The 25,464-nt window shown below is 40.9% G+C and overlaps 1 protein-coding gene across 1 annotated transcript in view; it reads left to right on the forward strand.

The window, feature by feature from the left end:
- The first annotated feature begins 510 nt into the window (after nt 1–510).
- LOC130149188 (cyclic AMP-responsive element-binding protein 5-like) overlaps nt 511–25,464 on the forward strand; it is a 40,677-nt gene continuing 15,723 nt past the window's right edge. Inside the window, exons 1-2 of the mRNA XM_056338536.1 lie at nt 511–605; nt 9,660–9,781. Of these exons, the coding sequence (XP_056194511.1) occupies nt 536–605; nt 9,660–9,781 (192 nt within the window). The 5' untranslated portion in view covers nt 511–535. The remainder of the gene's footprint in view (nt 606–9,659; nt 9,782–25,464) is intronic.

The following is a 25,464-nucleotide window of genomic DNA, read 5'->3' on the forward strand; positions in this document are numbered from 1 at the left end:
GCTCTTCAGCAGACACAGGTTGCAGAAAGACACAAAAGCAGAAAAATCCAGTAAAGTGATTTAAGATACGCTGCATTACTTTGCGTTTGCCGTAGGCTAAGAGTATACACAGCAGCAGTTATCGCAGATCCTCAGGCACGTGGTGACTTGTGAGGCTGTGGTAGCTGGAGTGGCTGTCTGAGACCCTTAGGATCCCAAACTCGGTCTGCAGCATGTTCCAGCAGATGCATGACACCTTACAGTTTGCAACCCCAGAGAGCACTGCAGCAAATACGTTTCGAAGTAGAGTACAGCTATTTGTTATTCATGCTCACTTGCATTTTCAAATATTCTGTTTCCTGTGCCATTTGGACACGTTTCTAACTGGATACATTTCTTTCTTTCTCTCGTTTTTGAAATTCTGTCCAATGCCAAAAGTTTATTAGAGAATTAAATTCTTCTCTTTTTTTTTTTTTCCTTTTTTTTCCCCCCCTCTCTTCTTCCTCTCTCTCTCCCTGTGTTTGCCTGACAGCGTTTTCCAACAGAGGATCATCTGATGATTCACAGGCACAAACATGAAATGACTTTGAAGTTCCCTTCAATAAAAACAGATAATATGTTATCAGGTAAGAAGACACAAATTCAAGAGTCAAGATAACTATTCAGATGATGTTGAAAGCATGACTCCTACCAGAACGCTAATGCCAAAATACCTCCAAGACTGGTTTTTAAAAGCCCAGCTCCAATTAAATAATAAGTAGAGATGGAATGAGCTAGAATGCATGTCTTTGAACAAAAAGACAGTTGCCATTCTTATGCCTTCCCACAGATTTGGCATGGGAGGGAGAGGAATTGTTGAACCTCAGCCACGCTGGCAGCTCTGTTGTTGACTCCCATGTCAACATGCCAGGGAGATATCGGCACTCAAGCGCGTGTCACCTGGGAGCCCAGCAGCGAGCGTGTTAATGAAGTGCATTTGTACTGTTCCTATACGACTCACTATTTAAGTTTGACAGGCTCACTTTGGCAACTCTAGCAGGCCACATCATATGAGCCACCTTTATGGTGGCTCAAGAGCTGCCCATTGCGAAAAAACATAACCAGAAAGGTAAACCAACGGGTAATGTCCAGTACTCTTTCTCCCTAAAGGTAACCATCTCTCCCTGCACTTCCCTCATACACAGGGGTTATTTGGTGTTATGTGCAATTGCATCCTTTCGTTTCTTATGGATTTTTTTCTTACATAGTTTTTTCGTACTCTTGTCTGAGTAACCACACATGGGTGGCTTGCTGGCATTCAGTGGGTGTTGGGTAAGGTCAAGCTAGCCCTAATCATACCTCTTCTCTCCTCTCCTGTTCCCTTTCCTATTGTAAATTCCTTGGGCTATAGTAATGGATTACTAAGAACAATATCACTAGGATTTGTCATGTTTTAATGTAATTGTAGAAAAAAAACTATGATGCAAATGCGTGTGTGGATGTTAACCAGTTTGATATTTGTCTTTTGAAATAGGCTTCTTCAAGGTAAATTGTGCCATTTTAGGTGCAACTATATTATGATTAAAGGGTCTCCAGTAGACTAACTCTTTTATGGAGAAACCATTTCCACTTTTATGAAAGTCATAATTGGGTAGCAATGGCTTGCAAATATTTGATTTGTCCTTTTTTTGTTTGTTTGTTTGTTTTTTTGGTGTGTGTGTAATGATGACTTTAGGCACTTGTGAAAAATCGGACAGACCTTGTCCCAAATACAATTTATTTTCCTCTTACACTTGAAAATACCATAGTGGACTAAATTTAGAAAGGAATAGTACACAGCACGTTGAAGAGTAGGGCTTGTAAAGTGCCTGCATGCCGGCTATGCCCGCAGAATCCTGTGTTTGCAAGCATGAGTGAGAAAATGCTGCTTTTGCACTTGGCCTTGTCCTCTGGCAGTGAAACTGCTCAAAGACATCTGTGCTGTGGCCACATTCACCCTGTGCAAGTGCTGGCTTTTGTTACAGCTTTCTGTTTGGCAAGACTTTTGCCCGAGGACAGTTTCTAAGGAGTATATTCCGTCATCAGAAGTCCCCTGAGTAGCTCTGTTTATGTTTGGTAACTTCTATGATTTAGCTGTCCTGCTCCTTCCAATGGGTTGCTTTCCCAGGCTTTGACTGGCTTCCACCACTCCAACCAGTACTGGGGTCCCTAGACATGCAGTTAGCCAACTAAGCATATGGAAATTCAGAATTTCATGGCCATAAAGGCTCCAAGATTGCTTCTGAGGGATGTATTCTTTGTGTTTTGTGTATGGCGATCCTGTGTAGTAAAGACAGAGTAAAAAGCTGCATGTGTTCTGAAAGGCTGTGGCAAATGTGTCTGACTGTAATGGCCTGACAACCTGGTGCTGCTGTGTATTGATTTTTCTTTTTGTGTGTGTTTGGTGGATTTGTTTGGCGTTTTGCAGTCCTTAGTTTGGAAGCATCATAGATCATCTACTCTCTGCAGGGAGACATTGAAAAATAGTTGTTTCATTACCCACCAAAACCCTGGGGAAATCTAAATACCTTAAAGTTTAAGATGTTTTATTCTTAGATTTCATAATGAAAAATTAATGATATATGGGGAAAAGAGACAGGTTTTTCTCTTAGACATTTGTCTTCATGTCTTCCTTCTTGGTTTTTTGCATTTTTGCTTATTTGACTTTTTTTTTTATTTTTTTTTTTAAATTGTTCCTGTCATCAGTAGGTTCAAAGAATTGCAGTAGCAATTGCCCTGTAATAAGCCAGGTGCAGTGTTAGTGTGTGGTGGTTTTTTCCCCCTCTTTTTATTAAGCTGCATAGAGGTCAGACTTTCTCCTTTTTTCCAGCATGTTTTATGCTATCTTTTAATGTGTTATATTTGATTCATTCATTATTAGTAATTAGTCATGCAAAATAATGGGCTGTATGCTTTCAGGTAGCCAGTAGAATTATCTGCTCTGTTTCCAGAGATAGCTGATCCCCTGTCTGGGGTCAGTGTAATACCAGTAATATTTAATACACACCAAGCACGTCTTCTATAAACTGTTATTGGAGGCAGGCAGTAAAACTGAGGTGCTGTTGGTTTTGTACCAACACAACATCTCAGAAACTAAGCAAAATACAACTTGGGAAGTAGGAACCTTGTTCCCTGTGTGAAATCTCTGCTGAGGTCTGAAATATCAGTTTGTAAGTGAGAGGTAAAGTTATGTTATATGTAAAGTTATATGTTGTTATGTAGGTGGGGTCAAGTGTTTAACAACCAAGTTGTGTGACCTGATTGAAACTATTGGTACTATGCTGGTTTATCAGGTATGTCCGGCTAAGAGCTTCCTTGTTAGCAGCTAGCTCCAATATATTTTCTTCCATTTTTTTGTGCTGGCTGAAGAAGAAAAGGTTTTATTAAATCTGGTGACTCTTGAACTAATTCAGAGACTCCAGGTACATACATACACTAAATAGTGTTCTGTTCTCTGACTATATAAATGGAAGGGAAGTCTGCTACAGGCATTTCATTAAAATGCAAGTAATTCTTTCGTTGGATAATTTGACATTACAATCTTTTTTCTGTCTTTATAAATTAATGTTATTTGTTCCTTTTTGGGTATGTATTTTATTTTTGTTCGTTAGAAAATCTTGTTATGACTATGGATAGAGAGTCATTGATGGTTTCCATTTCCATCTTTCCTAGCCAAAAAAGAGCTGTTTGAGATAACACAGAATATCTTCTGTAAGTTTTGCATGCTAGTCACCATTGCAGGCAACTTCGTAGTTAGGTTGACTGAAATAGATGTCATGTCTTTGCTGTTGTGCTAAATGAGCATTGCACTGCTTTGAAGCTGTAGTTTGTTGTATGTCAAAGCTTTTTTGTTTTAACACCAAAATATTAATATCCATGGGACAGATTATTGCCTCCAGGTAAGTAATAAAAGCTGTGTGGAACTGAACTTTGGGCTGGGGACACTGAAATTCCTGTTGTAGGAGATTTGGGAAGGGAAGGAGTGATACTTTATTGTTGTTGGAGGGGGGAAGTCCTTCCAGAAGTGCTGGTAGCAGATGCAGGAGAGGCCAGGATTATCTATATAGAAACCTTATTTCTTCCTGATTCTATTTGCTGAAATGCAGTCCTCTAGATTTTTGGTGGTAAAGCCCACGGTATAGATAGAAACAGTCTTCTCTAATGAAAAACTGTATGTGATAAAGGCAGTGCAAATGTCTTACTTTTCCCAGGAAATGCCTGTGTCGGTGAGGTAACTGATGTCATTCTTGGTTGACTATTTTTTTCTCCTTGTGGTTTACACAGGGAGGTTTATCTAGACATGAATTTTGTGGAGGGCAAAATGATTGGATATAGAGACAAATAATGTCATTCCATTTCTTGTTTGCTTCGGTGTCCCTTGCTTTACTAAATAACGAAATGAGAAGTCTTCTAAAATTCAACTGGTCATGCTCTGAGTGACCAGCAGACATTACGTGTTGTACCCAGTACGTGTACCCCCACAGCAAGTGCAACCAGTGCTTCAAACAGTGCATCTTTATGCAGTGAAGCTCTTGGGAGCCCTTATTGGTGAACCCCTGGGTGAGGGCAGTTCCGCCAGGTATGACTAGGTGCACCTCTTCTTCCATCACTTGCTTGAGGTGTCATGACCTTGAGCTTTTCAGTGTGCTTGGGTAGTAACCTGCCAAATCCATGTAGAGACCTTCTTGACTTTCTCAGGACATTCCTCTTTCCTTGCGGCTGCTTGCTGGGCAGTCCTTCAAATTTCAGCGCTAGCCCTATTACTCTGACTTTGTTATCATTGTATGAAAGTATAACATGAGTAAGTATGCAACTTCAACAGAGCCACAGCTGAACAAGCCAAATGCCTGTTATTACTGCATGTCAGACTAAACATACTTCTTTTAAAAAAAGAAAGATGAAGAATCAAGTTACACACTTTAGAGCTGTGCTGTTAGGTATCTTCTACTGAATCAGAATTCTATTTTTTTTTTCAAAATTAAAGCTTGTTTCACATAACTTTCCTTTGGTTCTCCAGGTGGTTTTTTTTTTGGTTTTTTTTTAACTGGTATCATGCTTTAAAGTTTTCGTTTGTGCTTTGAGGGATGAAACTCTAGGCTCCAAGGTAGTTTTACAAAATGCACTCTGGATGTTTCAAATAAACTATACAGCAAGCTAATGTTGCATTTCCTGAGCTGTTTTTTTGAAAGCCATGCATTGAGACTGTGTCCTTTCTGAGGCTATTATTTCAGTAATTAAGTCGTCCCCCCCAACGAAACAGCAACAAAGACATCCCCCCCCCCCCCCCCCCGCACTACCAGACACGATGAGTATATAATGGAATCTTTTTACTTTACTGAAGAGATTTCAAATTCCTCATTGCCTTACAGTATGCCCTTTGCAGCGAGTCTAGAAAATCAGACATTGAGACAGGTTTTTGAAATGGTCAGCAGCCAAAATCCATTCTGTATATTAGGTTCTGGTTGGAATCTGATGGCTGAGCGCTTCTGAAATCCTCTCCTGTAAGGTACAGTAGGTTAACTTGAGAGCTGCACAGGTGGGACCATTTGATCTTGCTCTGGGGTGTTTGTATTGTCCATTTACATTGTTGAGGTTTATTTAATGTTAAAGTTTCTTGCAGCCTTTCTGGCCATGACTATGTCATCAGAGAGGCTGATTATTCACCTGAATAACAGGCTGAACAAAATATTTATTGCCTAGTCTGAAGCTTGACAGGTTCTGTGCTCAAACAGGTGGTAAAGGTGGGATAGAAATAACTTCCTAAGTAAATATCAGATGATGGGGGTTCACCTGTGAAGTGACAGCTGGCTGGAGGCAGATGCCTCAGAGCATAGTAAACTAGTTCTGGTAGCAGTTGGGAACGGAAAGATTTTTTACACATTGAACAACGGGGCTGTTGGGATGGCCGGTCAGTGTAACAGCCAGATAACGAGGTTTAACCCGGACAGACCGGTATCCCGAGCTGACCAGTTCACAATGCAGCTTGCAACATTAAAGTCCTGGGTTGCATGGATAGCAGTGTGCCTGCAGGACAGCTTCCTACGTAGCGTGCCTCCTCGGCAGGAGTGCTGGGTGGTGCTAACTCTGTGTTTCGGTCCAGATGGGTCTGGCACATCGGTTGCTGAAGTACAACAAACCAGAGCCCCGTTCTCCGTGAGCCTGCAATAGCTGTGGGCGCTGGCGATAGCAACAAAAGGTTTGTTTGTACCAACGGGGAACAGTGAGGTCAGGCGCAAGCTGTTGGAACTATTAATGCATTTTTAAGTGCTGAGAATTAGGAGTATATTATTAATTCTGGGAGACCTGAATGTGTAACGTTAGGGTCCCCTTTGTGATCCTGTTCCCAATTAAAACACAAAGACTCGCCTAATCTAGGTCAAATGATTACTGCGGTGTTGAGAGTAGTATCTTCTCCTAGTTTGCCCACCTCCCGAGAGAGAACCGGTGTTTTGCAGAGGCAGAGTAGTTGGTTGCTTTGGGAGCAAAGTAAGCCTACTGGACTTGGTAGCCCTAAAGTCCTGAAATCAGTGAGTGCAGTGCATGTGGAATGTAACTACTATACAGTGTAAAGTCTCTGTTTTAAAGTCTGGGTCTTTATCAGTTCTGCTCTCATACCAACACAGAGGTTTTGTGGACTTCAGGTTTCCATGAATGTTGAAGGATGAAGTATTACAAGGTAGAAAGGCAGCTCTTGTTTTACATCTGGCTGAGCTGGCTTCCAGAAGGTCTGTGAATGGGTGGTTGGTGGTGTCCCCTTCCCAGCTGGGGTGAGAGCCAGGGGCTGTCTGTTTTAACAAAATCTTGTGAATTCCTGCCGGTGGGATTTCTGGATCACAGAAACTACTGTAACTGTATGGGGAGACTGAGGTAGTAATTTAAGATCACTATGTCAATATGTAGGTGGTGAAAATAATGTCATTAATCTATCAGTTTTGATGCTTTTATATAATAAACTAGTTAATCGAAAAGATCAACTGTTGGCAATGCATTTGATTATCTCAGACTGCTTTTGGTGCAGAAGATACATTTAAGCATGTTTACAGAAAAGCTTTTTGTTTTGAGGCCTTTGTGCATTTGAAGTCACATTCTTGCTCTGGGTTTGCTTGTTTTTACTCTTAAAAAGAGTTTACTTCACTGAGATAACTTTTTTGTGTGTCTGTCGGTCTGACATTCATGGAATAGATGCTGAACAGATTGGGAACTTCAGCTGCAAGTGCCTGATCACCACCTTGTTACCCATTAAGTTGCCCCGACCTCTTGTAGCCTGTTGTAGTAATGGCTGATTGCTGGCTCAGCTGCGTACCTTGATGGAAAATAACAAGACTTTGTTTATGTTAGTGTGTTCTCTTCTGCCCTGGCCCACAAATTTTGGGCTCAAGCAACTGAAAAATAACTTAGGATTTTTGATGTTAGTGAAAAGCAGCTTCTTTATGAAACCCTAGTTTCTAATCTTGGTCATGAAATTGATACCTTGCTTATTTGATAGGTATATACCACTTGTAAAAATAAAACATTTCCTGTGTTTGCCTCCCCTTCAAAGACTAACATGCCCTTTATGTCCAGGAAGGGTTGGCAACAATTATCTCTGTTTTTCTTTAAAGCACTTGTGTTGTTCTCTAACATAATGTTTAATACCTTTTGGAAATAAAATCTAGTTCTCCTGCTTTTTCAGTGCACTTCGTTTCCAGTGCAACTCCATTTCAAGGGCCAAAGACAACCCTGGTGTAAATCTACTGAGTTCCGTGAGGTTACCCTTGAGATTAGTTTGGCACTACTTATTTAGGACATGGACCTGCGAAGTACTGAGTGTACTCAGCTCCCATCAGTGTCAGCACCTCATTGACTCAGCTCCTCGTGCTGAGTTCTTGCAAGATTATTGGAAAGTCTTATGTTTCTGACTCTGGTAATGCGGTAGTTAGCTGTGAAAACTAATAGATAAATATGTGTGCATTCCCAAACACTTGAGTTTTGTTTCCTTTAGGCTCGCCATAGGATGCTCAAGCCAAAAGAAATAAAGCAGCATTTTAACTTTAAGGACTTGCTTTTTGTGTTACATCAACACGTTGCATCAGAAATATAAATGCAAACAAGTGTGTTTGCCCTTGGATTACTTGAGAAGGTCAAACCTGTAGGACCACACCTTACACAGGTGGAAATTGGCTTCAACTGGCTTTATAATGGAGGAAGCTGATCCTCCCCCTCAGTTTCCAAGTGAAAGCTGCATTTTCTTTTGTATGTGTTGGTTTTTGTGCTGCCTGTTGTTTAGGGGTTTCTGTCTGTTTCTATGCTGATTGTGTAAAGTCCATTGTAGCTGGTAACTGCTCCCTGTGAGGGGAGAGTATTAGAACCGGAGCCAATTTAGCTAGGTGCAAGAAACCAGATTTTTCTTCCAGAACTCACTGAAGTGGGAAGCTTTTTTTCTGAGGTCAGAATTGGCCCAGTATGGGCAACTGGGATTAGTATGACAGAGTTTTCATTCTTTAAAGAATGAATCTCAAACAATAGGGTAGTTGTCAATGACTATGCAGAAGACTATTTTTGAAGAGAGTGAGCCTAGTCTTTCCATAAAATTAGGTACAAAGCAGCTCGAGCTGGAATGGGGACTTGGGAAGAAGAAACTAACATTCAAGAGAGGATTTTTTTTTTTAATTACTTTTATTTTTAAAAGTGTGTAAAGCCGGTAGGACCATATGGCGTCTCTCCTGCTTTTGCTAGTAGGGTTCTGTATTGTACTGTTGAGGGGGAGATGGGGAAGCTGATGTGGGACAGTTCAGAACTTGCCTCAGAATGAACGGAGGTGCCGTAGCGCTGACCTTTGAGCAGTCGTTTGTGCCCAGGTTTGGGCTGGATTTGTCACTTCCTGAAGAAAGACTAGCCAAGGTCATCACTGAAACTCCAGTCTGCAGGGCAATTTAGCTCGTCTGCCTTGGAGGTTTTGGGAAATGCGGCTGAAAACTGTGTACCTTCTTGAGTCCCTCCTGCCTGTGCCATTAAAGAGAATCCTGTCCTTCCCTGAATTATTTCCGAGAGGGCAAAAAATTTCTAGAGCTGAAGCATGTATTACAAATCATTTGACTCCAAATCTTGTGGTTTATATGTATTATCAATACTTTTAGGTCTAAACCACATAAGGATGCTTCTTTGTGGACAAATTTTAATGTTTCATAGCTTTTCCAAATGTCCTTTTGCTCCTTCAAAAATTGGTTAGGAGCAGACCTTCTCACTATGGCTGTGTGTTTTGCAACCTGTGTATGTTTGAGGTGGTTTTCAAGCACTCAGAGGTGTTAACTAGTGTGTACCTGCAGCGGTTACCTGTGTGCTGTGATGTAAATGTGCACGACGATCCGCACTGTGCGTGGTTTTGCACACGCATGTTATTGGTGGTGTGGGCAGTTGCCGTGTCCGTTTGCACATGTTAAGGACATGCACTTGTGTTTCGTGCCCTGTGAAAACCTGGCCTCTCGCCTTCCTGGTGGGATGGGGGCTGCCGCCTGGGCTTGGACACTTGGCAAACACTGCCTGTCTGCAATGCCTAGCGCTGAAATTCAGTGCTGTGTGGTTTGTTTTTAGTGATGGCGTGGTAGGGGTGGGAAGGTACAGAGGGGTTAGCTAGAAACTCTTTTCCTGGAAGACTACTAAATTATTTCTTGTCGTATTCTCAGATCAGACTCCTACACCAACACGCTTTCTGAAGAACTGTGAAGAAGTGGGCCTCTTCAACGACATCGATTGCTCCCTAGAGCACGAATTTAGGAAGGCACAAGAAGAAGAGAACAACAAAAGAGTGAGTGTGAGCACACTGAACCCTTCCTCCCCTTTTGGTTCCTTGAGACATTGAAGAACACCGCGTGAAAGTATATTGAGCTCTACTACCTGGTGGTAACCTTTTGGTTAGAAACTAGGTGGCACTGTAAGTTGCGACATGCTTTTTAAACTGTCCGAACAGCTGAAAAAAATAAAGCCCCCAAACCAACAGAAAACCAGCATTACATTTCTAAAAGTGTGTAACTGTTTGCCAGGGGTTGATTCAAAGTTTCTGCTTTGAAGTAAACTATAACACAAGCCACACACCTCTCGAGGGAGAGGCTCGGGAAAATTGTATCATCTTCGAAGTGAGGATTGCAAACTTGCTCGAATATGTTACAGGGAAATATGGACTCTGAAGAGGCATTTACTTAAAAAAAAAATAAAAAAAGTTGGTTTTTCCTCCACAACATGATGGGATTTTCTTGTCGTCATTACCAGCTTTATCATGTTTCTGTTTTACTCATTAAGTATTCATGTTGAAGGGGAAAACTTTAACTTGCAGTACCTGGCAGATACTGTATCCCATTTTCAATTAGTATTGTTTTGCACTCAGTATTCATAAGTTTTGGTTGAATTATATAGGCCACTTTGTATGGGATTAAGCGTACTCCTGTGCTTAAAGGTTGTTGAGAGTGTTTTGAGGGATCCTAAAGAGCTGTTCAGATTTTTCAAGGAATTGTAGAAGAGCTTAATGCTCTAAGAAGCCAGCAAAAGGTAATGCATGAAATTTTAACTTTTCACATAAGATCCAAATTTCTGGTTGCTTCTGAAAACTTAAAGACACGAGTAATGTGGGGCTTCCTGCAGTGTTGCTCTCTGCAGCCCTCTGACAACCTGCCCAATGCTCCCCCTTCACAACGTTGCCTTTTGTGCCTGTGTTCTCCCCTCTTCTGTTTCTGCAGCTCTCGGAAATGCTTGTGTAATGTGTCCCCTGCCTTTTTCTTAGTTCTCACAGTATTCTCTGTTTGTCTAATCTGAACATTAACTGGGACAATGGACTAGGAGAAGGCAGCCACAAAGCAGCTACCGTGCTAAAGCCAGAGGGCACTTCTCCTTAGCTTGCTTCAGCATTATTTTGCCTTTCAGCGTGTCTGTGCATCCAGTTGCAATGGCTTCCTCTATAGGTACTCTTTCTCATAGCCGCTGTACTGTGTCATTTGCTTTTGCCTGTTGGTGATTGCCGTCCAACTCAACATCCATAAGTGTGAGGCATATGTGTGTCGCTGGGGCTCGTGAAATCTGGAGGTAGCAGCATTTAGGGATCTTGAGGTCTACAAAGTAAAGGCCTAAGAGGGCTTTTTGGGAAGAAGAAAAAGAAGAAAAAAAAAAAAAAAAGAGGTAAAGCTGATTGCTGAGGTGCAGAATGGGAGATGAGGCTTGTAGGAAGAAGATGGGAAGGGAATCTAGGAGATGTTTGGTTTTGGCTTATGGGGAAGGGAGTCTAGGGATGGTTTATTTGTGGCTTATAAGGAAAAAGACTGGGACAGATAAAGGAGAAGAGGAGAGAGGCTGCAGTATGGTATATGCTGAGCAAGGAAAAAAAGTATCCAATGTGAGAGAGCCCAGTTTTTGGTCAAGGATTGGGAAAAGAGCCCAGACTGACCCCTACAGCTTTGTGTGCAGGATGAATGTTAGGGAACAGGATGAATGTTAGGGAACAGGAACATGTAATGAGATAAATGTGTCTACTTTTAGATTTAACTTCTTAAAATTTTGTGTCTTAGGTGCTGCAGAGGGGAGTCTTAGCCAGTATTAAGGGGAACGTTTCTGCACGTTTCTACTTCTTTGTGAATTACAGGATTCTCCCTGGATGGTGTTTAATTTGCAGGAGTAGGAGATGAAGCAAGACCTACTCATGCGGATGTCTGTGCAGCTAGCCACAGATCGCAATGTGTGATGCTGCAGAATCCCTTTCAGTTTACAAGGGGCAGTTGCACAATCTTGATTAAAAACCTAGACAAGGGCATCAAGTTACCTGGTATTTCCAGTTGTTTACCTGCCTTTTGGAAGTCTTATTCTGCCCTTCTCCTACAGCCCCTGCAGCTGCCATTGGGGATCTCCAGGGAGTAAATGAGTGATGGGGAGAGGGAAATAATAATAATTAAAAAAAAAAAAAAGAGGGGGTGAAAAAAAAAAAAAAGAGTGGGGTGGCAAAAGTCCCACTAGCTAGCTAACCTGTAACATTTGCTCTGTGTTTCCAATTAGTCTGCTGTATGTTCATTCTTGCATTACCAACTGACTGTCAGATGGGGATCTGATGCGGCTTTATACGAATGCGAGAGACAAAGGCCACAGCAGAAAGGGACTCCTCAGGCTGCAGCTATCGCTGACAAAATGCTTCTACCAGCCTGTCCCTGGAATATGAGTGCAATGCAGCACTGTTCTAATGGACCTACCAATACTTGGAGAGTAAGACTAGATGCATGGAAATCTTAGGGCTCAGTAAAGTCTTCTGAAAATATTCTTGGCCGTGTTAATTTCTTTGGACTCTGAAAGAAATTGTTTTGTTTTTTTTAGTATATCACTGTGGCTTAGCACACAGCTTGACACTGAAATCTTATAAGAGAAAAGCACTGGTGTTTTTTTTACCTCCTTGAGAGTCATAATTTGAAAACTCAAAGAATACAGTTCAATTAGCCACATTCTTTCTTTTTTCTTTTTTCTCTTTCTCTTTTTTCCTTTTTTTTCCTTCTTTTTTTATTATTTTTTTTCTCCTCTTCTGAGCAGCAGTCTGTGGATCATCCATGAGAGTTTGTTGTGATTAAGCTGGTTATGTGGACTAGTGACATTCCAAATTAGCTGTGAAGCACTGAGTGCACACTTTTAGGAACACCATGTGTAACTTTTTTTTGTAAAGGTAATATTGAGGGGAAAGCACTTGCATTAATATCCCAGCTGCTCATCAAAGAACAAATCACTTAACATCTTTCTGCCATAGTTGCTCATGTGTAAAGTGGGAATAGTATCTCTTTCTGCCTCCCTGTTGTGGTTTAACCCCAGCCAACAACTAAATACTATGCAGCCGCTTGCTCACTCCCCCATACCTGCCCCAGTGGGATGGGGAGGAGAATCAGAAAAAGGTAAAACCTGTGGGTTGAGATAAGAAAAGTTTAATAATTGCAATAAAGTTAAAAAAATAATAATAAATGTAACAATAATAACAGCAATAATGATTGTAATGAAGAGGAGAGGGAGAGTGATGAATAAAATCCAAGGGAAAAACCCCAACCCAAACCCAACCCCACCAAACCAGTGATGCGCAATACAATTTCTCACCACCTGCTGACCAATGCGCAGCCAGTCCCTGAGCAGTGCTCAGCCACTCCAGGTCAACTCCCCCCAGTTTATATACTGAGCATAACAGTATATATCCCTTTGGCCAGTTCAGGTCAGCTGTCCTGGCTCTGCTCCCTCCCGGCTTCTTGTGCAGCTCTCACTGGCAGAGCACGCGAAACCGAAAAGTCCTTGACTTCAGCGTAAGCACTACTTAGCAACAACTGAAACATCACTGTGTTATCAACATTTTTCTCATGCTAAATCTAAACCACAGCACTGTATCTGCTACTAAGAAGAAAATTAACTCTATCCCAGCTGAAACTAGGACACTCCCATACTTGATATTTCTTATGACTGTAAGCTCATCTATCAAGGACCATCTCTTAAAATATATGTGGGTTAGCCTTTGGTTGGGGACTGAGTGAACTCAAGTAATTATAATGATGATGACCTCCAGGACCTGAAGTGAAATAAGAAAGTAAAGTTATAAATGGAAGTGAGATTGTCAGTTTGTTTTGGCTCCTCTGTTGCTTTTACCATCAGATATTAGCTGGAAGGCTCTGCTGGAGAAAGGCCTACTCCCTAAATGCAAAGGATGCTATAGATCAGTGATAAGCGTATTGATAAGCATATGAGAAAGAGACTTTTTGCATCCTCATGGGAGTGCTCTTCCTGACACAAGCCTTCTACCTGACAATTTCACCACCAAAATTAGCACAGGTAAAAGCATACCTATACAATATTTCTACTTGCGAAAGCGTAAATATTAAATCTGTTAGGAGCTTTATGCAGGCAGCAATCGACAGCTCAGCCCCAGATAAAATCTGCAACCCGGATCAACAAGGCAGGTAATTCTGGCAGGTCAAGTGACCATCTTGGCTTACTAGCTGCAGCTTTTAGGTTTATACTGCTTGGAGCATTAAGTATCCAAAGCGGGTTTTTTTTGCTGCTACTGGATAGACCCTGCTGTTGCATCTTGTTTTGAGCATTGAGGCTGGGTCTGAGGTGATAACGTCAAAGATGGGAAGAGTCAGGATCTGTTTCCGAATAAGTAATTGGACATGTATTTATTAAAATACATCTAGCCTGACCTCCCTGCACGAAATGAGAAAGAGTAGAAATATGCTCAGTGTAGTAAGTAGAGTACCACATCAAGTAGTATTTAGAAATAGTCAGTTGAATATTTTAAATGGAAGCATTTTAAAAATCACATTCTGCTTATGCCAGAATTTGGATGCATCACTGAGGCTTGTCCTGCAACTTTGAAATCTTCTAACCAGTGTTCAGTTCTGCAAGACTGTATACAATTTTTGTCTAATTTTCTAGCAATGCATGACAAGAGACCTGCAGATTCATTTCCTTTTAAGCGTGGTCTTGGAGCTGGTGTTAATTCTGCACCACGCTGGTGTAGCATCTCCTAACCAGTGTTCAACTGTACAAATGAGGCAGGGAAACAGCTATTCTCAACCACAGCTTGGTTTTAATGTGGGTTGTCCCACGTTAGTCCTCTACGTGGCTTAATACTCCTGTTCTAAGTATACTATCCCACTGCAGGCACCACACTGCTAGTAAATCATCAGCAAATTGAATTGGTCCAGTAAAGAAAAAGAACAAAACCAAATAAAGAGTATTTGGTGGTTGAATAAGTTCAGTCTACAGAATGATTAAAAAACCTGAATATCCAGTTTAGTTGTGTTAAGCAAGGGATGATGCTACAGTCTGATGTATATTTGAAAGGCATAAATATGGTTTGTAGCTTCTATGTTCTGTTTCTACCTTGTAGACATTTCAGTGTCTCATCGTAAGAAGGTAGGTTAAGTGCACTTGTCTAGCTTATACCACCTCACCATTCTGTGCTGAACTCTGTGACTCTGATCTCCAGAAGAAAATTCTTGCAAATGTTTTCTGAATGTCATCACTCTGTGCTGTAGCCTGTGAGTATGGGGAAGATGATCTAATTCAAGGCAAGCTGGAAATTGTAGAATCTGTCTCTTGAGCAGTGTAGTTTGGTGAAAAAATTAACTTCATTTCCACATCTTATTTAAATTTTATGCAATGTATACCTGACCGACAGATTTTACCCTCTGTCTTCTGAAAAGCATGCAGAAAAAAGATGATGGGTTTTGGTTCAGTGGTTTTTTTTTTTTAAAGGAAACATCTTACATTGCAACAAGGAGATAAAAAAGTAAATAGCAAATCAGTGCCCCTAAATTTGATGGAATACATATGTCCAATAAGCATTTCTTTTGTTGCACAAACTTGGTAGTATTTGCTACACGTTTTCTTTTTTTGAGGCTTATTTTATGTTAGGCAACCACAGAAGGGCCTGATACTGTTTGCTCGTGCCAGTGGTCAGAGAAGCAGGCCCTGGGGGACATGGTGGTTGTTTGCAGAAGATGCCATTTTGAGATCTTCTGACTTCCCAGTAAGAGAAGCTGCAAGAACTGTATTGTTGGGTATCAGAAGACACTTCATATCTTGTTTTAATCTGGTCTATTATTCAGAAAACACTTAATATCTTGTTTTAATCTGGTCTATCATTCAGAAAACACTTCATATCTTGTTTTAATCATTACATTAAAGCAGATAGTTCACTCCTACATTTAATCATTGACAAGACAGTAGCTGAAACTAGCAATGCAGTTAATGGGACCCTTAGACAAGAAAGGGTTATATTGTACCCATATATGAAAGGAAAAAAAATATCCATATGTTGATAAAGCACATTGTGTAAGTGTTTGGGTTTTAGAGGCCTATATTTTAATAGGCTATATAGTAATGTTGGCAATGTGCTCTGTTGGTGAAAGAGAAGAACAGGGATGGAAGGTTCATTATGGTGGTTGGCTTGGCTGATGGACAACAAATTCAACACTAGCCATTTATGAAAAACAGCTGCCCTCCCAAGGAGTGCACTCGCCTGACTCTTTTCCCCTTCACGTGGTTAATGTGCAGCGCAGAACCTTGTTTCAAAAACACGTATACATTTTTTGTCCAATTTTCTAGTAATGCAGGTCAAGAGACCTGCAGATTCATTTCCTTTTAAGTGTGGTCTTGGAGCTGGTGTCAGTGCTGCACCACGCTGGTGTAGAATAGTATGAATTCTGTGTGTGTGCTCTGCCTCTACAGCAATCACGTTAACTCCAGTTTTCCCTTGTGAATGCTCTGAAACCCCAGGGGGGTCTTTGAGAAGAATAGTTTTTCCGAAGAATAGTGTGGTGGCAGACGTTTCAGAGGCAAGTGCTCTGAAACAGCTGAATTTCACTAGTGAAGTAATACAAACCAACACACTTGTAAGACTGTTCCTGGAGCACTTTTGACTCATTGACTGACAGTCCATACAGCAGAAGAAAGCAAAGGCCTACATCTAAATGCTTACTATTTCGAGTTCTTTTAAATTATGCAATCATAAATACTCATATATACATTCTCCCTGCATTTATCTAAACATGATGTAAGAATGTCCATATTTTTTTCAAGTCAGAGATCCTTCTGACTTATTATTCTTCCACTGACATTGAGTATCTTATATGGTGAGTATGTTACAGTGGATGCAAAATAAGACTAGGAATGATTTGTGTCAATATAGTGCTTAAAGGCCAGGGTACTGTTGTTGTAGGTATTGTAATAACTTAAAGCTGTCACTTTATCAATCAGTTAAGCTGTTGTCAAGGTGATAGCTCAAAACCTTTAAGTTCAAAGCCCAAAATACCACTGTAAGTCCAAAGATTTCATTATAGTAGGTAGGTTCTATGCTTAAATATAGCACCTGTATGTGTAAAGATGTGAGCATCTTCACAGCATAGCATTTCTTCTTGGGTGATGCATTGAAGTACTGTAAAGATCCATTATAACTCTGCAGCAGAGTTTTTCCAGTGGGTTATTCCAAGTTTTTCATATACATTGATTGCATCAGGTTATTGAGTTGTTTTATGGGCTCACCGTTGGTCTACAACACCCCCACTTTTTTTTAATAATTAACTTCTGCAGCATTCCTATGGAGAAGGGAAATGCTTTGTCTCTTATTTTCTAAGGCAAAACAGATTCCAGAGGATGTTGTTTTCCAAAGCTCCTTCCTAGTGAGACACGAAACTCTTGAAGGAGTCACGGATGTGGAGTGAGAATTGCAGGGGAGCTGGGTCTTCTCCACCATTCTGCCAAGCAAGCGGCTTTCTGTCTCTTTTGGTTTCTAAATATCTTTAGCAGTGTGGCCCCAAAAGATTGATAGACACCTTCAAAGGCATTTTGGTGCCTTGCTCTCACTGAAATAAAGCAGGAGCGAATCAGTGAGCTACCATAAAGGATCTGGGCTCAAGTGACATGCTGAAAATTGCACAGGAAGGCTGTGGCAGAGCCTCGGATTGATTCCATATCTCCTCGGTCTCAGCATAGGGCATCCCACAAACCATGTGTGTTAAAGATTTATCAGCTGTTGTTCGGTGTTGCTAAAGACAGGAAGAATGCTCTCCTCCTCTCTCCATATGGGTAGGCTTGCTGGATTTTAACTGCTTTTCTGAGATTGTGGAGCTTTCGTGGTGGACGTGTGGTGGTACATTATATTTTATGTGGCAATTTGGCCGTTGGTACTTTTGTCCCCTGACTTTGTGAGTCCTGTTTCAAGCATGGATCTGTGTCCAGGCACTTATTCCAGGCAGCTACCACACTGAACTGTGTTACAAAAGAGACGCTTTCTGTGTAAATTGGCAGAAAATCTGTCAAGACAACAAAGTTCATAACGTGATCTTGCAGAAATATTCAGAGGAATAGGCTTCAGCTTGGGCTCGTTCCTGCCGGTACAACATCTTATCTTCTGCTGGCAGGCAGGTCTGTCTGATCATCTTCTGTAGCAGTGGACTCTGTTTGAATGGACTTATGGATTTAGACCCTTGTGCTCAAGAGAGGACTCGAATGCTTTTCCAGCAGTAAGTGCCTATATCATGCAGAAAGGCAATTCTTAAGGGCATACGTTTTTGATTGAGCTAAACCTCCCTAACCATAATCTTCCATGTTCTTCTGAATTCCAGCTGATGAATCATCCTGCAGAGCTCAGTCAGGACAGTCCGCTTTCCTTCTGCTTCTTATTGTCTCTGTCTCAAAGAAGTTGAGTCACTCTCTTGTAACGTTTGGGTTTTTGTTGTGTTTTGTATATTTTGGCTACCCCCAAAAAAGGAGGCCTGCCTGCTTTCATTCTGAGATTTCTTTCACGACAACATGGCATAGTTGTGCATTTTGCCTTGGTCTTCCTATGAAGGGTTTTAATGGCACAGCTTTCTTGTTACCTCTTCACATTTCCGCAGCATGGACTGGACGGCACATGATGAAGGGATAAACCTTCCCCGTAGTGGCGTTTTTATAAGTCTATCTCTTAGGTAAAGCCCCTAAATCTTGGCAATCTCTTTAGGACATATGCTCTGCTATTAAACACAAGCTCTTTGCTCCCCAGAGTGGACTGCAGCCTGTACGGTTGGGTAGGTAATAAGATACTGCTGATATATTTCAGAGCAAGGTGCACTTTTACTTTATTTATGAAGATAGACATGCTGGTTGAGGGCTTAATCACAGCTGATAAATCATTTTAAGAAGGCCTATTAGAACCATATGCTGATTCTTTGTGTTAATATGGTGTGTCTGTTTTTAGTCTAATAAGGCAGGGTCTCTTCCCCCTCTCCCTTCCCCCTGCCTCGTGTGTGAACTATTTATCTGTTTAAGTGATATGGCTTGCTTGGGGGCATTTCCCTCTTTAAGAGGTATCGTGAATAAGGCAAGGTGAACAGAGGAGAGAGGGATTCTCACTCTCCGGCGCGAGTGAAGCTGCATGTTTCCGATCACCTTTGTTGAGGTAGAATTGCAGAGCAAAGGTGCAAAAGCTGAGATGAGGAAACCTATCGGTCAGAGGCTGGAGAACCATGGCATGGCCTTCACAGCAGCATAAGGTTGTCATTTTGGCCCAGGTGGTTACAATCCTGGACCCCAAAAGCTGTGAGGGGGTGGGTGCGCTGGCATTTCAGTTACCTCACTTTTCCCTCACTTGGAGAGGGCTGCTGCGGGAACAGGTTCCACGGCCATCTAATGAGATCCACATTGGTGAGGTTATTCCATGCCAAGTCCTATTTATCATTAATTGGTGGGTTCGCTTGCAGATCTTTCCTATTATTTGCTGATTATACCCCTACACGTTTTATTATCTCGCCAAAATTCAAATGCTCATAATTCCTTGACTTATTGTTTGTTTATAAATCTGCCTACTGCCTAAATGGATGTAGTTAGAAGATTTCAGAACAGCAACAGCTCTTATGCTGACTGGGTTTCTTTCACATTTTGCACATGGCAGTCGTCTATTTATAAACCTCCATAGGGACTCCTAAAGCTTTACAGTTGGGTTCCTCTCACCACTTCAGCCCCTTTTTCTCCCTTGCTCCCCCAAGGCAAGTCTTGGTTTTTTGGCATAAAGACAAAGATGGTGATTGTTACGTGAAGAAAATGTCCACAAGCTATGAACCGTGTGTGGGTAAGGATTTTTAATGTGTACCTCAAGCAAAATAAATTGGAAATTAGAGACATCCAGGAGAGTTAGAGTGTTTTCACCGTAAGGTAGGAGATCCTGTTCTGAGTTGCTGGTACTCTTTAGTCTTACAAAATGTGAAACCAAAAAACTGAAAACTTGCTTTTGACTGGTTGTGTGCACTCCGTAGCATGACCCATTTCCAGTACTGTATGAAATTACTGTATTTCTAAAAGCCCCAAACTTGACTGTTAAATCTGATGCACTTCAGAGTAACAAAAGGAATATTGGAGAGAAGAAGGAAGTCAGAACAACAGAGCACATGCCATGGCAGTTAATGAATGCTACGGTTGGATGTATAGCCTCATACATCTCTGGGGCAGTTCCATTGACTTTAATGGAATTTAAATTTTTAGCTTATTGCAACTAGGCAAAGATCTGAAGGGAGGAAAGCCTTCACTCAGAGACTACAAAAAAACCTTGTGGTCATGAAGTGATGGGAAGTATCTGGGTGCTTGTTGGTGTCTGGATAATACGGAAAAGTAGGGCCTTTTTAAAAACCATACTAAGGAGCAGAAATGTACATTTTTAACCGCTTCGTTAGTCTAGCTGCTCTCTCACATGCTTCTCTACAGAAGTTGCCAAGTCCACTCTTATCAAATAAATATCAGCTTGCTTTTTTCCCTGAAATGTGAGTAAACTGTGTGTGGCTCAGTCTGGTCCCTGGGAGGGGAACAGGCATCACTTTTCCATGTGAATGTGCATGTCAAAGTGCAGCTCTGCCAGCGGGTCTGGGGCTGGGTGGGGAGACTCAGGGAGAATGAACTCAGTGTTACAAACCCTCTCTTTTGAATTTCTACAATCTATTAGTCACAGCAAGCTGCCCTTATTGATTTTGGTAAGAGAGGTCACTTTTAATCCTCTAAAGTGGAGAGAGCTGCATGCACTCTCCATAGCATGACATTAAAATTGACACAGCTCTGCATCAGTTCTATGAAAATGCCCTAAACCTAGATGGATTATTGCCTTGCCTTTCAGGGGATGCAAGCTGCTAACCAGAGCACGCTAACCTAGATTAGGTGTAAAAGCTTTAAAATACTTGGAAAGGCCAGCTAAAAGAAACTAGAAAATACATGAGCTTGCTAAAAAAACTGCCCCTGCAGAAACAGGCCATTAGTCTCAGGAAACTTTATTTTCTCCTTTTTTAAAAATTTAAAAGTCAACACAGAGGAGTAGAGATTATCATATAAAAGAACAAACAAAAGCTGACCTTACTCAATGATTATGAGGAAAGCTTTATTCTGGCTGATGGCCTTTGCTAGTTTTGTTTATATTCTTTAGAGAACCAAATCTTTGAATACAATTAGAATAGTCTGACTCAAATCTTAAGTGTGCCTCAAAATAAACAGCAGAGGTGAACTCTCAGCAGTTTTCTTTTCATCTTTGTTATCCTTGCCCTGACCCGTTTTTCCTGCCTAATGATAATTTGTGGCGTACTATTATTAAGAGAAATCTACTCGATGGAAAAATGTGCTTAATGGCAATAGGAAAATTGTTGTGAGCCTGGAGAAGTATTTTTTATTTTTCTTTCTTTGGAATTCCAGAAAATTACTACGGCCCGTTTTGATTTTATGCTAGTTTTTATTTGGAAACTTGTTTTCTGAAGGTTTCACTGATTTTTCTATGAGTCTCAGTAAAAATCTACAGTGTAGTGTTTAGGGAAATTTGTTGGCTTGTCATGTAAGCCGTGTGTTTTCCCTTTTCATTAGTTGTAGCTTGCTCCAGTATTTCTTATTACAGGTTAGAAATTCCCCTTTTAAATAAAAGACATCTGCAAAAGGAACTGCCCTGAAAAAACATTAAGGTACAATGTTAAACTCGAAGCTGCGTAGCCTCTCAGTGTAATGCCTGTGATGATGGAGGTGCCTGACTTCCATGCCGCAGCGCCTTTCAATAAGCTAAAAACACTCAATGGTTGTTCGTCAAGTAGGTCTCCGAGCTTCTTCTTAACAGAGATTAAAGTATGTGTGTGTCTGGGTGGGCAGCCTGGCTCATTGAGATATTTGTTCTTTCTCCCTTTCCTCACCTGAGGTGGGGGGTGGTATTTTCTCCCTGTTTGTGGACTTCCCAAGGCACAGGGAAATTCAAAGTGGGCACAGAACGGGAGCTGGCTTTTGGCTTCATCACTGTCACTGAGAAATGGCACCTGGAAGAAAAGGTAAAAGCTGCCTCACCTGCAGATTGTCTGGGCTTATTTTTGCCCCATTCATACCTTTTCTATTCCTATCAAGGGAGAAAGAAAAAAAATAAGGTATGTTGCCAGTCCCTTCTCCTTTGTGTTGGAAGAGTCCTCCCTGATGTCCTAGCACTGTATGGGGTAGCAGGGAGAGAAAGGAGGACGATGGCAAAGTTGATGAAGGGGAGAAAGGAATGAAAGGAAGAAAAATACTTTTCATTTTTACTTATATAAAGGGCTTCTTCCTACCCCAGGTCAGACTTTGTTGGGAGAATGGAAAGGAAAATTCACACAGAAGAGGAAAAGTAGTATTACTCAGACATGAAGAAAGCTGAGGAGGGCTACCATGAGGCTGTACAAGTGAGAGAGAAAGATGGATGAACGAAAGAAAGAACAGCACTCACACGAGGCAGCCATTAAAAAGGCAGTTCTTTATTTTCTGAGAAGTGGGGTATTAAAATATTCCGGCAGTGTACTTGTTAGCAGAATTGGATGAAGAGAAATACAGGAGTGTAGAAAGTATAATTTTCTTTTCACCCCACTGCCAGGAAACTGAGTTAGTTTCTCTGCTTAATGTTGAATTGGGATATCAAGGGATGCGGCTGTACAGGCGAAGAGTCATGAAGACACTCAGTTGATACTGGGTATTAGAATAGTTTTTCCCCGAAAAGAGGAAGGGAGAGTCAGCCTGAACACTGCTGTGGTCTTTATAGTATATTCTTTCTCTCTTCACACTCCTGTTTTATCTCTGAGATCTATGTATGTATACCTCTATGTAAGGCCTGTTTCTCTAATGACAAAATTACCATCTTTTTCTCCCATTTATGCTATTTTTTTGTTCCAGTACAGTAAACTCATGCAAGTGCAAATGCCAATGTATATGTTTCAGGAAAACCAGGAAAGCTATTAAGTGTATTGCACCTCTGCACATGAGTTCTCATTTTGTGAATTATTGTTTGGCTGGAATCTTTTTCAGGTACAGTTCTCTTATCCCAATTTCTTTTCTTTGCTTCATCCATCTCAGCCAGTTAAATGTGTATATAACTGATTTTCTGAAATGGGGCCAAAGTCCATGTACTTTCAATAGCTCTTAAACATGTGGTTAACTTCAAGCATGTGTGTAGGGGGTCGCTGAACAGAGATAGTTTGCTGAATCAGGACTTCCCAACGCTAAGATTTTAAATTGCACACAATCTTCTCTTTTAATGTATTTTAACTACTGCCTCCCACGGACTATAGGTAACTATTGTTACTTGAGTCCTACAGGTGAAGAAAATTGTAGTTGGTTGAGTAGCAATTTAAGGGTAAAAACAATGTTTCTGATACCCTGCTGTGACAACTATTTTTTTACTTCCTCCTAATAAATAACTTAATTAGGTTACATGAAAGGGAATAGTGAATGGAATTTCATGTTATGATTAAAAACTTACTTTTCTGGAGGAAGAAAAAAGATCTGCTACTTTAAAAAAAAACAACACCCCCCCCCCCCCCAAAAAAATAAATTAATGCTATAGCTTTTTCTACCGCCCCCCCCCCCCATGAGAATTCTGTATTTTCTAACAAAATGTGGTACTAAGATGGTACTATATGTATGCCATTATTGACCAAATCAACATGAGGCACCTATCCAGTCTACTGGATACATAAATTTGTGTGACTTTTTGAGAAAGTACTTTCAAAGAATGATAAAAGTGTGTGTGTGTATATATGTAAAAAACCTAAAAAAACCCCACCCCAAAACAAAAAAGCCAACCAACCCCACAACAAAAATCCAGTTGCCTTTCTCATTCACTTGCATCCTTCTGTGTGCACAGATAGATGGATAGGGCTGCCTGCCCTGTGTTGTTTCGGTTTTCTCCATCCTGGATCACAGGTAGGGTGGGTGGAAAGTAGGTTTCACCGAGCAAACGCATCTTTTGGAAGGTGCAGGCAAGGGTAAAAAGGCAGAGAGGGAAACGTTCCTTTCAAAATACTTCTTAATATGGTATTGGTGGTGGAGCGCTCAAATTGCCTTATTGATGACAGTTGGGGAAGAAGAAATCCCGTATTTTACTACTGTAGTGGATAACACTTAATACGGTGTTTTAAAACAAAGTCCTCCTCCCTTGTTTTTATGTAAGGTGGTAAGACTTAAAAGTATAATTGGGCTTTCCCCTTCTTTTCTTACTACTTTTCAATATTCGTTTCCTCACATTCCATCTTCAAACCAGCTAATCTGTATCCCCTTCTTCTTGAATAGCATTATCCTGACAACAGAGCAGTGAAAAGAGCCGAGACTGCAGGACTTCTAACAATGCCGGAGGGCCCCAGGAATAGGAATGCCCTGAAAAAAATGTGCTCGCATCCAGCTGCCCTTCATATTGTTGTCTCCCTATCCAATTTACTAGAGAATTTCCCACTGGCTCTTGGCTCATTCCCAAATGAGAATGTAATCTTTTAAAGATTACACTGCATAATGGAGGGACAAGGAGCTCTTTATTAACTGGGATGGGGAGTCACTTGCTATTAGGCAAGGGAGAGGGATGGGTTGTAGTGGTGTTTTGTGAGCTCTGCTTTCTGCCCCTTCTTGTCTCCTCGGCAATGGGACGGCAGGTTGGGAGTGGGAAACCGCTGCAGCTGCACTGCAGCAAAAGAAATAATTGAATGTAGGTTATGATTATGGCAATTACTTTTATAACGTGAGGGATTATACCATAACTATTATATTGCCAACAAGATTAAATTACTAACCTAATACCACATCATGCTTTCCAAGAAAATAAAAAAATGTCTGCTTGTTCCAGAGTTGATGCATTCAAAGACTATTAATACAGTGTGAAAGAGCTGAGCAACTAAGGAACCTAAAGTGCTGTCTGTACAGACATTGTCTGGCTCAGATCCCTGTCACTTCAGCTTCCGTGAGCTGTGGCAGCTAGACACCTTGCTCCTTTTGGGATGTAAAGCTATGTGTTACTCTGGTAATTCTAAACATTCCCTCTCTCTTCTGTCAAGCAGAGAAGCTTCTGCTAGTAATAGTTAATAAAGAGATAATCAGAAGTTATACTTGAAATTGAGAAATTCTAAAAACTTCACCAAGGGACCAGGTTTGCTCATGTAAATCCACTGAACTGACTGGGAAGCTTAAGCTTCAACATATTTTCATACTGTGCTGTCCTTTTACTACATCTTTTGAAAATGGTGCTTAATACAGAGGGTATCTGTATGTCAAAAGAGATAATCTTAGCTCACCTTTAGTAGGAGGTCAGTTTTGCTGAAGCTGTTGGAGCCTGCGGTGTTATCTCCACACACACATCCCCCACGCCACATGCATAGCAAACTCATAGATGAGACTTCATCATATAGATAGTACAGATATAGCCTTGTATAGACTGTTCATGATAGCAGTATAAGCTAAGTTAATTATCCAGGAAGAGCAGTTTCCTTTTGTTCATCAACTGGAAAATGAGTAGAAAATTAAATTTTGGAGACTTCAGAAATATATCATGTGTTGATCATAACCAGAAAATTAACTGGCTTCATGGAAGAGCCAGTTCTTCTGATTCTGAAGAGAAATGTAGGTGAACAATATAATTCTAGTTATATTTTTATTAATTTTTTTATATGCTATGTGCTGAATGATATCTTAAGCAGTTGATTTCATTTTTGTTGT

The sequence above is a fragment of the Falco biarmicus genome, chromosome 4 (genome assembly GCF_023638135.1).
Source record: "Falco biarmicus isolate bFalBia1 chromosome 4, bFalBia1.pri, whole genome shotgun sequence".
Taxonomy (NCBI): domain Eukaryota; kingdom Metazoa; phylum Chordata; class Aves; order Falconiformes; family Falconidae; genus Falco; species Falco biarmicus.